This window comes from Drosophila mojavensis, unplaced genomic scaffold (assembly GCF_018153725.1).
Source record: "Drosophila mojavensis isolate 15081-1352.22 unplaced genomic scaffold, ASM1815372v1 contig_80, whole genome shotgun sequence".
Classification (NCBI taxonomy): domain Eukaryota; kingdom Metazoa; phylum Arthropoda; class Insecta; order Diptera; family Drosophilidae; genus Drosophila; species Drosophila mojavensis.
Window position 1 is genome coordinate 294,722 of NW_025318906.1, and position 15,719 is coordinate 310,440.

A 15,719-nucleotide genomic window follows, 5' to 3' on the forward strand; every position below is an offset into this window, starting at 1 on the left:
AAACACATTTTGATAGAGAGGCGTAAGATACTCAGAAATATGAATGAGATATGGAAAACAATGCGAATCAATAATTTATTCAAAAGAATGCTAAGCCGAACAATCTCTTGCTTTATTATATTTAAGGGGTTATCTTAGTCAATTCTGAAAGCTTTTAAAGACAGTAAGTTATGCTTGTTAAGTTGGTAACTTGACTTCAATCAGGCTAATTTTTATTGAAATCTTTAATGTGTTCAATATACATACATAGGTGAAGTCATTAAACCAGCTGGTTGAACTTCTATTTATGAAATACATTAAATATGAATATCATTTAAACAGTTTTATAGAAAGCTCCAATCGCATTCCTACTTTTCATGGCTTTCAGCGCGCCACATCTCACAGCCGATTGAGTCCGACTGATGCCGTGTGCAACTGAAATCGATGGAAAATTGATGCAAATTTAGTTCGGCCTCATTGACCCGCACATCGTCCATGTCATGGTTGATGGCCGTTGGCAGGCGGCCGCAAAAGAACTGCGCGAAATTGAGATGAAAGATCTGTGGTGCCAAGAACTCCTGCTCAAAGTCATATGGCCGATACTCGAACCGCTGCGAGTCATGCGCCAGGCCGAAGAATGTATCATAGGCCAGCTGGAGACCGTTGAGGTCCGCCAATCGCTCCTTCAGCGATGCTGTCGATGAGTGCTGGGCACAGTTTAAGGCAGCTTGGAACTTGGCTTTCTGGCGTATCCGCACTCCAAGTAGCGCCTCATTGCCCGCAGCATCGAAAAGTATGCCCTCTTGCTCGAAGGCGTGGCTGAGCTCGTGGCCGAGTATGAAGCCCATCAGACTATGTCGGAAAATGGGATGTTGGCGATGGTCGTAGAAGGGCCACTGAATAAAGACCAGTGGAACGGTCAACGTATTCCGCTCATGCTCAAAATAGGGCGCATTGCGTGCTCTGACCAAATCGTCGTTCACATAGTAGTACTTCAGCTGCAAGGTGGCACCTGGTTGCCCCACAGGTAGATGCTGCAGACGCGTACGCAGGCGCAGAGCCTGCCAGAAGTTCTGCGCAAAACTGACAGCCGAGAAGTTTGCACTCGCGTAGTGGTCATTATAAAAGCCATAATCAGCGCTCGTGAGGTTGGGCAGATTGCCCAGTTTCAATTGCATACCCGCCAGCTTGGCGTGCAGATAGCTTAGCTGCTCATAGCTTAGTTCCAATCGATTGTGCTCCAGGTACTTAGCAAACGTTCCGCGCAAGCTGTCAAACAGCTGCTGCAGCTGACGCATATCCTCCGACCGTGTTCTGTACACATAGCGATCGTAGATGTGGTTCATGCCCAAGGGAAGCACCGCACTCATGTGATGTATGCAACTCTCCGAGGTTGAGTCCGGCTTGGCTTCCTTTACGAACTGAGCCAGACGCTCACTTAGATACAACTCCACAGCTGTGTTACTGCTTTGTCTCAGCAGCTCGCCCAGTTTTCGGAAATACTCCACATCACTAATCTGCACGCGCAGCTGACCTGGCTCCCTTTCCAGCAGCTCTTGGAAGTATACTTGCCACTCGATTTGCGGTATTTCCTTATTGAGCTTGCTCAGCGTCCACAGCTGGAGCATCGGCTCCTCATTGCCGTATTTCTCGCGCAATACACGCAGATCTCTCTCCAACAGCCGAGTCTCAGGCCTCAGAGGCTGCAATTAAGGGCAGTCGAATTTGTTAATTTGAGAGCTATATAAGAAATAATAATATGAAATAATAATGAAATATTTCGTACGATTACTCACCGAGTGATTGTTATCAGCCACCGGCATCTTGAGCTGCACTACATAGCTGAGCGAGTCGTTATAAGCAACATCGGCCATCTCGTCAAAGAAAACGCCATTTAATCCATATTTGCGAATCCTGGCCGTTGCACGTGTCCATTCGAAGGCATCGCCCGAGAGGAGTTCCAGTGGCAGCTGTATCTGCTCCTCTGGGTGACGAACACATGCCGTGAAGTAGTCTTGAAGCTGCTTAAAGAGGCGTTGAGGATCCCTTAGGCGATTGCTCGTTAGCACCGCGATCATTGCGTTGGCATATCTCTGCTCCGCCAGTTGAAAGTTGTCCACGTAGTTGGAGGACCAATTGCCACAAGCAAACGCCCAGAAATTCGAGCAGGGTGAAACTCGACGATCCAGATTCGATCGGATGCTGTGCATAGTGGCTAGGTTAATATCCGCTTTGCCTTGAGACACAGTCAAAGCAGTGCACAATAATGCACCAAAAATAGTTCTCAACATTTCGGCTACTTCGCACTTTTCGTACTGAACATGAAATGTTACATTCGGTCCATCCAAGGCCTGAGCCTTATCTGCATTTGAGCTGCAATTCATGTACAAAAATATAGTACATGGTGATATTATATAGTACATACATATTTATATACATTGAGATAAAAATATATATGATTTGCAAGTTTTAATAAAATACATTTTATTGTTGTTGATTATAAAAATATTTATAATCCAAACTGTTTGCACTTATTATAAAAACAAATAATTCGCATTGGTTGGTTGCGCAGATGGACTCTAAAGTAAGCCTATTACATATTTTAAGCAACGCAATTAACCAACTATAAAGTTTTTAATAAGACTCATTAAACTAATTCCAATTCATGATTATTTTTTAAACCTTTGCTTGCTTTTACTGTCCGCTGACTTCTTGGACTTTTTCAACTGTCCCAGCTGCTTAGATTTGTTTTTCAGTTTGTTTTCCTTTTTAATGGGCTTTCCTTCTAGCAATGGCAATTCATCAATGTCCACTCGAGGCGCCTGGGAAAGTTTCTTTGCTATTTTCGATGTTGGTTTCGCTTTTTGTCCATTTTTTTGTGGCGGTGATTGCTCTTCATTTTTCGAAGGTTTCTGTTTCTTATTTCCATTCGATTGTGGTGTCGGCTGTTTCGATTGGACCTTTGAGGAAGCTGCGGAGGTTTTTTCTTCCTTCTCTTCGGAAACAGGCAACGTTCGCTCTGGCTTCGATTTGCTGGACACTTTGATTGGCTTCTCAAACACCTTAGCTATATATTTCGTCTTACTTTGTTCAAGCTTTTTCTTTTTTAAATCATGTTCTACGTCTGTAAGACTGGGCTTTCCAGCACGCTTTCCAAGGGCTTTTCGGCGTCCTTCAGTGACTTCCACTGCCTCCGCTGCCTTAGTTTCTGCATCATTCGATTCAGTCTGATCTGATGCAAGTGCTTCATCTAGCTGCTTCTCATCCGCTTCCTGTTGCTCCTTAGTGATAGGTATGGTATTGGAAAACTTTTTCAGCTTAGCCACAAAGAAGCCATCCATATTGTTTGTATGTGGATAAAATCGCCTGCACAAATTTAAGCTGGGATGGTAGCGATGCTGGCGGAACTTGGTAAAACCAGGCTCACCAAAATCAATACCCAGGGGCACCAGCTTTACATTTCGCTTCTTGAGAGCGTAATCAATGACCCATTCATTCTCCTCGGGCAAGACTGAACAAGTGGAATATACAACATATCCGCCAGTGGAAGATTTGGCATCCACGCAATCAATAGCGGTAAGCAAAAGCTTGCGCTGCAAATTATAACAACGCTGCACATCGATCTCTGACTTAGTCGTTTTAACGCTCGGATCCTTTGAGACCACACCCGTGCCAGTACAAGGCGCATCGAGCAGTACTCGATCAAAGCCTGTCATTATATTTCTAAATTTGGTCGCATCCTCACAGCTGACAATAGCATTCACAATGCCCAAGCGATGGAAATTGGCCACAACGGCCTTGATCCGATCCCTATTCGCATCGTTGGCAAATAACACTCCCGTGTTCTTCATAACGGCAGCTATATGTGATCCCTTGCCCCCAGGTGCGGAGCACATATCTAGGATTCGTTCGTTCTCCTGCGGGGCCAATGCGATCACTGGCAGCATCGACGAAGCGCCCTGTATCATATAATGTCCAGCTAGATACTCGGGCGTGGCGCCCAGTGGAACAGTGGAATTAAATATGACAAGGCCCACGTTTGTCCACTTGCCTAGTGGATCGAGATTGACACCACGATTAATTAACGCGCCAGCAAGATCTCGACGGCGTGTCTTTAGGGAATTTGTTCGTATAGTCAGCGGACGCGCTACCTAATAAAACAAATATATAAAATAAAGGTTGATTACAAATTATAATAATTTATAACTTACCTCTGAGGCCTCCAAGTACTCCATAAGATCGCTCAACTTAAATATATCCATTAATTTGGACATTAGAAACTCATTATAACTGTAGTACAAACATAGGTCCAAACGAAGCTGATCTACATATTCGCTGCGCGAGCGACCCTCCTGCCGATATTTTCCAAAATCCGAGAGTACCTGAATAATGTCCTTAATGCGCTGTTGCACATCCTGTAAAGAGAGCTCCTTATCAGCATCTTCTCCAGGCTCTGGTAAACGAAACACTTCCGATTGATCGATAGACATCTGCATCTCCTCCTGTGCCAATTTGTCATCTTGCTCCTGACGTTTTTTAAGTTTTTTGTTGGCACGCTCAATAGGCAGCGTGTCATCATCATCATCATTATCCTCATCCTCATCATCATCGTCATCATCGTCATCATCATCATCGTCATCATTTTCATTTTCATCTGTCTCCTGATCTTCATCGTCCTCATCAAAAAGATCTTCCAATTTACCAACTTGAGCTTCGTTATCCTCATCTATTGATTGTTCCTCTTCTCCATCTGTTTCATCATACGCCTCGTCGTTTTCAACTTCTTCATCTGAATCATCTTCAAATTCATTATCTGACTCTTGCTCCTCTTCCAGCTCATCTAATTGCTGTTTCCTAGTTTTCTGTTGCAGTTTCGACTTCAACTTTAACCAATCTTTATTGTCATCCGTGAAACCATTTGACTTTTGTTTTTTGATTGGCACAAGTTGTGGCACTTCCTCGTCTGATGACTCCGCCGGGCGCTGCGCCTCTGGCTCGCTGTCGCTCTCGCTGTGATACTCTTTTTGCTTACGGGGCTGTTGAGCGCGTTTATCCTTTGATTTAGCTTTCTGCACTACCTTTTTTTGTTCCCGCTTGGCAACGCGCTGTTTTTGACGGTGCGACAATCTCTTATCCTCATCGTCGAGCGGCGCTGCAAATAAACATTTTTATATTTTTGATCAATGAGATTAGCAGAGTTTTAAATACCGAATGATTTCTTTGGAAACTTAGGCGGTCCCTGTTTGCGTGCCTTGCGACCAGGCCCTTTCTTTTGCTTTTCACTATATTCAGCTTTACGTCCCATATTCTAGTCCCTTTAATTCACGTTTCGCTCGCGAAAAACGTTGTTTAAAATATGTGTGCCTCCACGTGCAGTGCCGCTCACGGGCTTCTCAACACTGCTTGGAGAAGAACGACTATCCGATACTCGAAATAATATATCGAAAAAGCAACTATCGTCTCATCTGAAATGACAATCTAAACACTTTAAAATGAAAATAAAACAAAAATACAATTTAACTTTTAGCATATTCTCAATAAAAACTACAATTTCTCGAAACCCCAAATTACAATCGCAGACAGAAAGATACCGCCACTAACCAAACAATCGCCCCGAATTGAGTTCGGTCAGCTGTGTCTATGCGTTTTGCAACACTGGCCATAATTAGTTGAAACATTGAATTGAATATAAAACATAAACATGAGATATGTAAAAATGTAAAAATCCTCAGGCAATCAGTAGAACACAGGCAAACAGATATGGATATAGCCAGCATTGAGCTTAGCGTGGAAGCGCTCATTGGCTCACTTGTGGCCCTGAGCATGCTTTTCATCTTCTGTCGCAGCATTTTAACGGAAGATGTTGTCATTTGCATATCGGGCAAAACACGTCATAGTTGGAAATCAATAAAAATCATTGAACAGGTACATGTAAAAAAATGTTCATGCGTACTTATTACTATTATACAGCTATCACCTCGTAGGCCTGCTTTTGTAATGTGTGTGAGATTCTGTTGACACCGTCTGCTGGTCTCTTCTGCGACTGTTGTGGCCTCTGCACGCACTCGGAGCCAACATGTCAAAGGCAAGCAGACACTCGCTATCGCTGCAAGGACAAATGGCTACGAAATACGAATGCAGTGCGTCATTTATGGGTCCGCGGCAATTTGCCAATGAATTACAGCTGCTCAGGGTGCGGGCAAGAAGCTGAACAGGATCATAGTAGCAGCTCGGGACCAGGTCTGTTTGGCTGGCGGTGTGCCTGGTGTCAACGTTGTTATCACGACACCTGCTACAAGAAAGTGGATATCAAAGGTGAATGTGACTTTGGCGAGTTTCGGGACATGATATATCCGCCCTACAGCATTGTAGCAGCCAGGACACGAGAATCTGTGCGTTTGCATCTCGTAGGCATAAAGCCACCTGACATTGAAAACTGGGAACCACTAATTGTTATAGCCAATACCAAATCGGGTAGCAGCACTGCCGCAAATGTTTTATCGCTATTGCGTGGATATCTGCATCCAATGCAGGTGATGGAGCTGGGCACACGCGGACCGCATGATGCACTCCAGTGGGCAGCTAAAACAAGTCCACGCCCTTGTCGCATTTTAGTTGCTGGTGGCGATGGAACAATTGGCTGGGTGCTTAACACCATTTACACCCTAAACATAAAACCTCAACCATCTGTGGCTATCATGCCACTGGGCACTGGAAACGATTTATCCCGCGTCCTGGGCTGGGGCGCTGAGCCGCCCTCAGTGCTCGATCCCCTGCAGATACTGCGAAGCATAAGACGTGCCAAATCCGTAAATCTTGATAGATATGATCTTCAAATTGAGAAGCTGCACTATCGTCTTCCCATCCAAATGCAGCCCTTGAAAACTATACACGTCTACAACTATTTCAGCGTGGGAGTCGACGCATACATCACCTACAATTTTCATAAGACACGCGAATCTCGATTTTATCTGCTCAGCAGCCGCATTTTTAACAAGGTATTACAACACCTAATTACATCTCTTAAAATTTCATTTAACACTCGTTTCTACCCCTCAGCTGCTCTACTTCACCTTTGGTACACATCAGGTCATGCAGCCGGACTGCGAACGCATTGATAAGAAACTAGAACTTCATCTAGATAACAAGCTAGTCGAACTGCCGGAGTTGCAATCGTTGGTGTTCCTAAATATTGATTCCTGGGGAGCCGGTTGCAAACTATGCGAGCTGAGCAACTCGAATGGCGAACCTCGCATCGTGAACTCCATTTCTGATGGTATGATGGAAGTATTTGGCATAGTCTCATCCTTCCACATTGCTCAGCTGCAGTGCAACATAAGCAAACCCGTGCGCATTGGCCAAGCCAAGCAAATAAGGGTATGAAACCGATGACCAACCAGGCTTTGTTTAATAAATTCTAATGATATTTGATTGCAGCTACGGGTGAATGGGACGGTACCCATGCAGGCCGATGGCGAGCCCTGGATGCAGGCGCCGGCAGAAATACGCCTGCAGTCACGCAGCCAAGCTCGTGTGTTAAGAGCGCAGCCCGAAGCCCACCAAATGCAGTAATCTTAAGAGATGCCTCTGTCTATGCCACATGGATGGATTGATTGCTGCTCAAAATTGTACTTAATTCTCTTTTACTAGAATCTACGGTGTTTTGTCTCATTGATGCTAACCAAAGCAACTTATTTTAGATCGTAGTTAGCCAAGCATACATTTTTGAAATTTGTGGATATAGTTAATTCAGATGCTAGTTGGAATTAATAGAAATATAAAGAGTTCCGAGGTGTTTGACTTTTAAAAGCATGTCACTTTATTCTTCTCCTGTTAGTTTGTTAAATGTTCGACTGGTGCTTAACATGCGGAGACGCATAACATTTGGGATTTGGGATTTGTTTATTTGTAGTTTATCGAAAGGCGGGTAATAAACGAAAGCAACGATGTTCCTGCGTTCCAGCGCCTTAGAGCATTGTCAGCTCCATAATGGCATTTACGATGTCGTTCTTGTTGTTCTTCAGCGCCTTTATGGCCTTTCCACGCGTCGTATTCGCCTGCGTTATAACTAATTCAATGTCCTTTTCATCGACGTCCGTTCCGTCGACCTCTTCCTCATCTTCCTCGGCGATTGGAGCCACTGATGTGGTGGCACCTACGCTGTCAGCGGCGAGAGGGCCTTCTGGCGCCTTGAACTTTTCAGCGGCTGCCACTTGAGCCTGCTGCGACAAGTCCTCGATCTTAGCCTCACCGAAAACAATGTATGTATCGCTGTGGGGGTTCTTGTACACATCCGGATTATTGATGACGAACAAGATGTTCTTCGACTTGCGAATGGTCACGCGGTTAACACCTTGAATCTGCTTCAGACCAAGCTTCAGCATGATTTTGCGCGCCTTCTTCTCTCCGCGCGACTGCTTTGCCTTCGATACCATATCAATGGGCAAACCCGTGGCACCGCCGCCCAATTGTGTGGTTCCGATTTCGGCCTCCTCCAATTCGGGAATCATATCCGAATCGCTCTCGCTGCCATCATCCTCGACACGCACATCCCCATCCTCCGGTTGCTTCGCCTCCGCGGAGGTCGAAGGTGCTTCGTTTTTGATTTCAGTTAGCTCGGGCATTTTTACCTATTAAATGCAAAATAATAATATATTAGTATTAATGTTCTATGTTTTATAATCAGCCGGTGATGAGGTGCATTTTTCCCCCATTGATTTTTCGAGAGTAATTTTATCCCTATTCTCGCTATAATTATATACAATATATACAAAATATTATAGTTCAATTTATTCTCTTCTTTGCTCAATTTTCAACTCATACTTTTAAGACGTGATGTCAGCTTAAATTAATAATTATTTACCGATTAAAAGCGGGTGCAGCACGGAATCGCAAAACGTTTTTTGAGAAAAGAAATATTGCCACCTGGTGGAAAAATTGTATAGTCATTGTAGTGGCAACATAAATTCAATTCTAACCAGAAAGGCGATAACTGTGCAATCGAAATGGTAGCTGCTTGTAGCTGCTTGATATGACACTTGGCACGCCAATAATTGCTTTGCAATATGTCAATAGATCAAAGACCGTGCTCAACTATAAGCTACTAATTACTATATATGTATGTAAACTATGCCTACACATAACAAGCGAGCTAATAACTGTAATTACTATACAATTTCCAATTAAACTGTATAAACAACATTGATATTCCAGGCATAATTACAGTTTTACAAGTAAAGACTATGGAAAGGGTTAAAATAACACAATTACGAAGGGCAGTTGTGCCTATACAGGATCCAGCCTACAAATTGCTAAAGGAGGCGTGTCAATTGCTGGGTAAACATTGGACAGCTTCTCGTTATGAGCCGATGTTGCGGTTAACTGCGAACACATGTTCGACGCTGCCGTTCGAATACAAACCAAAAATTGTAATGGTTATTAAATGTATATTAGTAAAAGGATATAATTTGGGGGTCCGTAGGCATAGACATATATTCTTATACACTAAAGCTCAAGAATAATTTTGGTATCATCATCAGAGCTGCGAATAGGAGACATCTGATAAATATATATATATTCCAATCCAATCAGTTCGAAAAAAGCTTATTGCACAGCACTGATCATATCATCATCATACGTATTGATATTGATGCACTCACAGTTGATGCAGTTGTAATTGTTTGTGTTTTATTTTGTGCGCATTTTTGAGCGCTGCAAACGAGTCGCAAATATGTAAAGTATTCAAAACAATTTGTCAGTAAATAATTTCGATATGCATCTGTATCTGTACTTGTATGTGATGCCCCCACCACATACATACACACTTATATAGACAACATCCCGGGTGTCAACAGCGCCCTGATTTATTTGAGCGCATGAAACGCTTCGTTGCATTTCGTTAATTTGTCCGTTTTCCGCAGAGGGAACAAACAGCAAGCAGCACACAACAAACAGCAAACAGCAACAAAACATCTACATATGTACACATGACACACACACACACAAAATATCTTTATGCAGGCTCTAAGCCAAATAAATTTGAATCAGCGCCAAATGAAAATCACAGACCTTTTTATCATTATAACAATAATCGCCGACAAGGCGCATAATTATATTTTAATTTATGCCCAATGCAAACAAAATATTGCGATTTAAAGCGCTCATAAAATATTTCAAACACTCAAACGTGACCAAATGCTATTTAATTACCTACAAAAGCTTACAAACACTCGATTTTTTTATGTTGCCAAAAATGTGGTCAATTATGGCCAATTTAAGCCAGAAATGCAAATTGACAAACGTGTTAAATGTGGCTCGCATAACAAATTAACACCGAAGGCGGAACTTGATATATTTGAAAGCAATTAAGATGAAATGAAAACAGAACTCTACCAAATTACTCGTCAAACTGAAAAAGTTATAAATTCCCTGAAAGTGGTATCTTAAAGTGAATTGATACTCATATTCAATTAATTTTGGCTGGTATAGGCTGGTGCCACCCCTACCTGTGCTCACGTAATCAAACCCTACTGCCGGCTAATATGCCACCTGAGAGTTAGCTATGTTGCCTACACCATGGCATAAGCAAAGCTAAGCAACTGCTAACAGAGCCGATATCGATATTATCTTTATTCATGGCTAGTCTGATTGCCGCATGAATCAAGCAGTAAGCAATTAGGGACTCTTGTATGTGTCCCCGGGTGTGTGGCTCCAAGAACAACCGCAAACACAAATAGAAAACAGACAAGCTCAACCGGTTTGACAGCAATTAGCGCACAGCCAATCAGAGACGCCCAGAGCTCTCACACAACGCGCCATATTGGTCATTAACGAGGCGGAGCTAGTTCTTGTTTGCTCTCTCTCGCTCACACTTGCGCCGAGTGTGTGTGTGCGGTGGTTGTTTTCGACTGGGCAAGTGAGCTGCGAGCTGTGAGCGGTGCATACGGCAGCATTGGCTTTCATTTGCGCGCAGATCTTTGAACGGTTCACTGCGTCACGTGTCGCGCGTCTCGAACAATTTCAAGGCGAGCAAACGAAACCGAAGTTGATAATGCAAAACGAGCATGCGGCGCTGCTGCCACCGCCGCCGGTAGAGAGCAGCACCAAGCTGATCAGCAAACCGTTGCCGAAACCCTTTTCCATAGAGAGTCTGATTGCGAATCAAACAACCGCCGCTGTTTCTGCTGCCAATGGTGATCAGGAACAGGAACAGGAGAGAGAACGCGAGCGGGAACGGGAACGGGAACGGGAAATGGAACGCGATAGTAACCGGGCGCAGGAAATGGAAAGGGATAACAGTCGTGAGCTTAATGCACGTGCCATGCTGGGCCTGACACAGTTCCCACTTTATAATCCCTGGCTGCATGGTTACTTTGCCCAGAATCATGAACGGCTCTCACATCTAATCGCCGGCGGCGGCAGCGGTGGTAGTGGCGGCGGTTACCTTGGTGCGCCGTTTGCCGGCAAGGAGCCACAGCCACAGCCACAACCACAGTCACATGCCTTGGAGAGTCTCAGCCTCAGTCCAACAAAGCCCAATGAGCTACCTCTGCCTCATCCGCTGGACACTCGATTCCTGCCCTTCAACGCCGCTGCAGCCGCCGCCGCTGCAGCAGCTGCTGCTGCCGCTCCTTCGGATCTGAACTATCGCCGTCTCGCGGAACTCATGAATCAGGACTATGTACACAGTCTGAGCGTACATGCCAGACTCCAGCACATGGCTGAGAGTCAACATCAGCATCAGCATCATCATCAGCCCATGACTCTGGTTCCGAACCAATTGGAACCATCGCCACCTCAACCATCATCGCCCTCGAAATCAACAAGTCCTGCGGAGCCTGCTGTCGATGTAGGCATGGACGAGGATTTCGAATGCAGTGGTGATTCCTGCAGCGACATCAGTCTCACCATGTCACCGCAAAACTACGGCACGGAGCTCGACAAGAGTCGCAATGGAGGTAGGTAGCGAAGCTGAAAATAATCAAATAATTTATTAGGCATAAAAACAAATCAAACTTTATATTTGATGGATTGGTAATAAGATAATGAGCTATTTTATAAGGATGTAGCCTGAACTGCCTAATAGAACGAAAGAAAGTAATCATCGCATTCTGATACACATTGACCTGAACTTGTTTTTTCCGGGAGTTGAATCTGATAAATATGAAGCTATTCCCTGGAATGCTTACATATAATCTATAAAGTAATATTTCTCTGATATAAAATAAGTATAACGTAACGACCGATGACCACAGATTGGTATTACCTTTTTGCTTTGCCCAGCAACTAGATCTTTATCTGTTACGTGTTTCAAGTTGGTCCTATTTAGTATTATAGTAAGAATAATTGATTATCTTGGAACACTCTTAAATGAGAAATGGGAACCGTTCTTCAGTAATGAAACGAATATTGCTAACTTCTATTACTGACTCCCCATGCCGTCTAGTCCAGCTTTATCTACTTCTTCTCCTTGTAGTCGTTCTAAAGTGGTTTTGTCATGGTAATTAAAATGAGGCAGTCAAGTCATAGACAAAATTAGCATAAAACGCATTTACGACCCAATGTTTGATGTCAATCAAAAGCTGCAAAGTTCTCCGGCAGAGCAGACTGACATCCAGAGCGAAAGAGAGATAGAGAGAGGGAGAGAGAGAGAGAGAAAGGGAGAATAACAATAACATCAAAAATGGAGCTGACATTTTGACAAACGTAACGATTTAGTCATTGAAATGGAATGGAAGAGAAAAGTTTTAGCAAACCGCATCGCCACGACTTCTTCTGTCTGAAGTCTCCTCTGCAGAAGTTAGGCGAAACGAATCGGTGTACACAGTGAAATATAATGTATTCATAACTGAATTTCATATGATGTTGGGGTGCGATGCACAGCACAGCACGGCTCTCGACAATCATATACCCCCTCCGTGCGTATAAATCAGTGACAGGGCAGGCGATGGGCATATTTGAAGCGTGTAAGTGTTAAAAAAGCGTTTAAGCGTTAACCAAAATAATCAGGCATCTCAAAGGGGATGAACAGGCTAAGCAGCACTCGCTCACTCGAACGTGGTCACTCTCTGCTTCTCTCTCCCTCTCTCTCTCTCTCTATCTTTCTGTCGTCCTCCCACTTGCCTGAGGACTCAGTTGGCTTGGGTCACAAACTGCAGTTTGTTGTTGTGGCTGGAATGGGCTGGAAAGACTTGGAAGGGGCTCACACATGTATCCAGTTATAGCTAAATATGTTTGCCACAAATGTTATGACACAGCCCATTAACGACAGAAGTCGCAATCGGTGTCAGGATCTGAAGTTTGTTAAGTAGTGTTAATGGGGATGCGCATATAATTCGAAAGCTTAAGTCGTTTGGGAAATGAATTGGTAATAAGATACTTTAAGTAATTGTTCATTGATTCTTAAACGGAAATGATTTTATCAATGGAATCCTCCAAATTATTATATTATGTGTTATTTTTTTTCCCGGTTCGTAGCCTATACAAACTCGGACAGTGAGGATTGCAGCGATGATGAGGGCAGTCACTCGCGCCATGAAGCCGGCGGCAAGGAGTCACAAAGCGGGGGCAGCAACAGCTCCTCCAAGTCTCGCCGGCGACGAACAGCCTTCACGTCAGAGCAGTTGCTCGAGCTGGAACGCGAATTCCATGCTAAAAAGTATCTTAGCCTAACGGAGCGCAGTCAAATAGCCACAAGTCTGAAATTGAGTGAAGTTCAGGTGTGTTGACAGATCAACTATAAACAGTAAATTATCCCATTATACAAAATTGAAGAATGTCAATTTTTTCATTTCAATTTTCCGGTCCCTCCTCTCTTGTCGGTATCATACGTTATATTAACTCTCCATGTGTCTATTCTGCTTCTCCCACCTTATTTTGGTCTAGGTTAAAATCTGGTTTCAAAATCGTCGCGCCAAATGGAAACGCGTTAAGGCCGGACTCACGTCGCACGGCTTGGGTCGAAATGGTGGTTCGAGTGGCACCAAAATTGTGGTGCCCATACCAGTGCATGTGAATCGCTTTGCGGTGCGCTCGCAGCACCAGCAGCTGGAGAAAATGTGCCTAAGCGGGCCCAAACCGGATCTGCGTAAGAAACTGCCAACGGAAGCGATCAGCGGCTTCGAAAAGTTTAATGCCAGCGCTGTCGGCTCTGCCTCAACTGTCGGCGTCGGAGTGGGCGTGACCATGGGTGTGGGCATGCCACCGATTGGGCCTGCTGCTGCCTCGTTAGCCCTAGCGCGCAGTATTTACTGAAGGAGCCATAGAGCTGAATAACATATTCGTTAACATTGATTGATGTACATAACATATGCCCCTCCCCCTAGAATTTGGCTTAAGTGTAGAGACAAACTTTTGTAAATAAACACACAATTTAATTCAAGTGAAACTCTAGAATTTATTTCATTCGCTAGTCACTTCTTCAATAGTTTGACAACATTACTCAGGCATTACGAACTGAACAACATGATCTCCGCATAATTAATTAATATGACCTCACTCCTAATGACTTCCTTATTCTCTCAAAGCTCTCATCGAGCAATGAGAGCTGACCCTCCTCATGCCTAGTGTGGGTGAGCGAGATGGTCTATTACTCTCAATATGCACTTAAGCACATTGCCTAATTCTTTCCTTCAATGCAGCTTTAAGCATAGTGCGATCGAGCGAGACAGCCTCTTTCTCTCTCTTGGTAAGTCTCGCAACAGCACTTTCAAGTGTATGTGTTTGTATGCATTTAAGAGAGGAGCAATGCAGCCTTAAGCCTAGTGCTGTTGAGCGAGATAGCCTCTCTTTTAAAAAGTCTCGCAACTGAGCTTTCTAATTCTTCCCTTCTATGATAGCACTATTGCACATTTTAAAAGCGTCTACCATTGCACACACACATATGTGTACACATAGAATATATCATTTTCTCATGGCTATTTTTTGGGTTAGGTATCACAGCGGGTCGCGTTCAATGAGAACTTTTTCAAATCAACAAAGCACACACATGCACACACGCTATTATGCGACTACGTAGTACGTACATGTACTTGTGTGTGTGGTGCTGATTCGAGTGATGAACAGTGCTTGTTAAATTATCTAGTTGAACTGCTTAAGGGCCTAAATGCTACTAATAATTCACTGGTAGCCAGTGCAATAAATTCCTAGCTATCGGTGCACGCCTCCAAGCTGACAAAATCAGTTCCCAGTTGCCCATTTATTCTGGGCCACTTAAGGGCCAAAACAAAATTTGGTGTCAATTGGAACAATTAAACTGCCAATTTGTGCGATTTAACACGGCAGGCCCCGAAGGCAAAACGTTGTTGAGCCTTTTCCCAGTTCATCGTGTGACTAATTTTTGTAATTTAACGCACCAAATTGTCGCAAATACAGAGAGACTGAGAGTGTGAGAGAGAGAGAGAAAGAAAGAGTGAGTTTGTGTGAGATTTGATAGCGACTACTCCTCACGGCCATATCAAACAATCACTCCAGGTGTCTCACGTGTCACGCCTCTTCACAGTGAGCGAGGGATAGGAGGGCTCACACATGGTGAGTTATTAGTTTTGTAATGCTCAGCCCTGAGCCCTCGCCCTCAGCCTTCAGCTTCTCTCTCTGTGTGTGTGTGTGAATTGTTAATTGCATTAGCGACTTATTGGCTGCGACAATTGACTTTTGTTTGTAGAGTAACCAAAAAAAAAAACAGCATATTGGTGACGAGTGCGCACGACTATATAATACTCTTTCATAATTACAGTTCGCAG

The 15,719-nt window shown here is 43.9% G+C and overlaps 5 protein-coding genes across 7 annotated transcripts; 2 read left to right on the forward strand and 3 right to left on the reverse strand.

Moving 5' to 3' along the window:
* Window positions 1-49: 49 nt before the first annotated feature.
* Window positions 50-2,324, reverse strand: LOC6578251 (neprilysin-4). Its single transcript, XM_002004131.4, has 2 exons — window positions 1,776-2,324; window positions 50-1,682 (listed from the first exon to the last, which is right to left on the reverse strand). The coding sequence occupies exons 1-2, from the start codon at window positions 2,268-2,270 to the stop codon at window positions 348-350; spliced, it is 1,830 nt and encodes a 609-aa protein (XP_002004167.3). The 5' UTR covers window positions 2,271-2,324; the 3' UTR covers window positions 50-347.
* Window positions 2,325-2,469: 145 nt separating this feature from the next.
* On the reverse strand, window positions 2,470-5,391 carry LOC6578252 (25S rRNA (cytosine-C(5))-methyltransferase nop2). Its single transcript, XM_002004132.4, has 3 exons — window positions 5,188-5,391; window positions 4,191-5,131; window positions 2,470-4,130 (listed from the first exon to the last, which is right to left on the reverse strand). The coding sequence occupies exons 1-3, from the start codon at window positions 5,282-5,284 to the stop codon at window positions 2,649-2,651; spliced, it is 2,520 nt and encodes an 839-aa protein (XP_002004168.1). The 5' UTR covers window positions 5,285-5,391; the 3' UTR covers window positions 2,470-2,648.
* Window positions 5,392-5,471: 80 nt separating this feature from the next.
* Window positions 5,472-7,788, forward strand: LOC6578253 (diacylglycerol kinase epsilon). Its single transcript, XM_002004133.4, has 4 exons — window positions 5,472-5,904; window positions 5,964-6,977; window positions 7,039-7,356; window positions 7,417-7,788. Exons 1-4 carry the CDS (start codon window positions 5,740-5,742, stop codon window positions 7,549-7,551), a joined length of 1,632 nt encoding a protein of 543 aa, XP_002004169.1. The 5' UTR covers window positions 5,472-5,739; the 3' UTR covers window positions 7,552-7,788.
* Window positions 7,775-8,945, reverse strand: LOC6578254 (nascent polypeptide-associated complex subunit alpha). 3 transcript variants are annotated; one of them, XM_002004134.4, is made up of 2 exons: window positions 8,843-8,945; window positions 7,775-8,609 (listed from the first exon to the last, which is right to left on the reverse strand). In XM_002004134.4, exon 2 carries the CDS (start codon window positions 8,601-8,603, stop codon window positions 7,947-7,949), a length of 657 nt encoding a protein of 218 aa, XP_002004170.1. In that variant the 5' UTR covers window positions 8,604-8,609; window positions 8,843-8,945; the 3' UTR covers window positions 7,775-7,946. The 3 variants fall into 3 exon arrangements, with proteins under 3 accessions (XP_002004170.1, XP_043866939.1, XP_032586211.1); XM_044011004.1 differs by having other exon boundaries at window positions 7,775-8,604; window positions 8,839-8,895; XM_032730320.2 differs by having other exon boundaries at window positions 8,803-8,874.
* Window positions 8,946-10,926: 1,981 nt separating this feature from the next.
* LOC6578255 (homeobox protein unplugged) lies at window positions 10,927-14,359 on the forward strand. Its single transcript, XM_044011003.1, has 3 exons — window positions 10,927-11,936; window positions 13,456-13,697; window positions 13,864-14,359. The coding sequence occupies exons 1-3, from the start codon at window positions 11,030-11,032 to the stop codon at window positions 14,230-14,232; spliced, it is 1,518 nt and encodes a 505-aa protein (XP_043866938.1). The 5' UTR covers window positions 10,927-11,029; the 3' UTR covers window positions 14,233-14,359.
* Window positions 14,360-15,719: the final 1,360 nt, after the last annotated feature.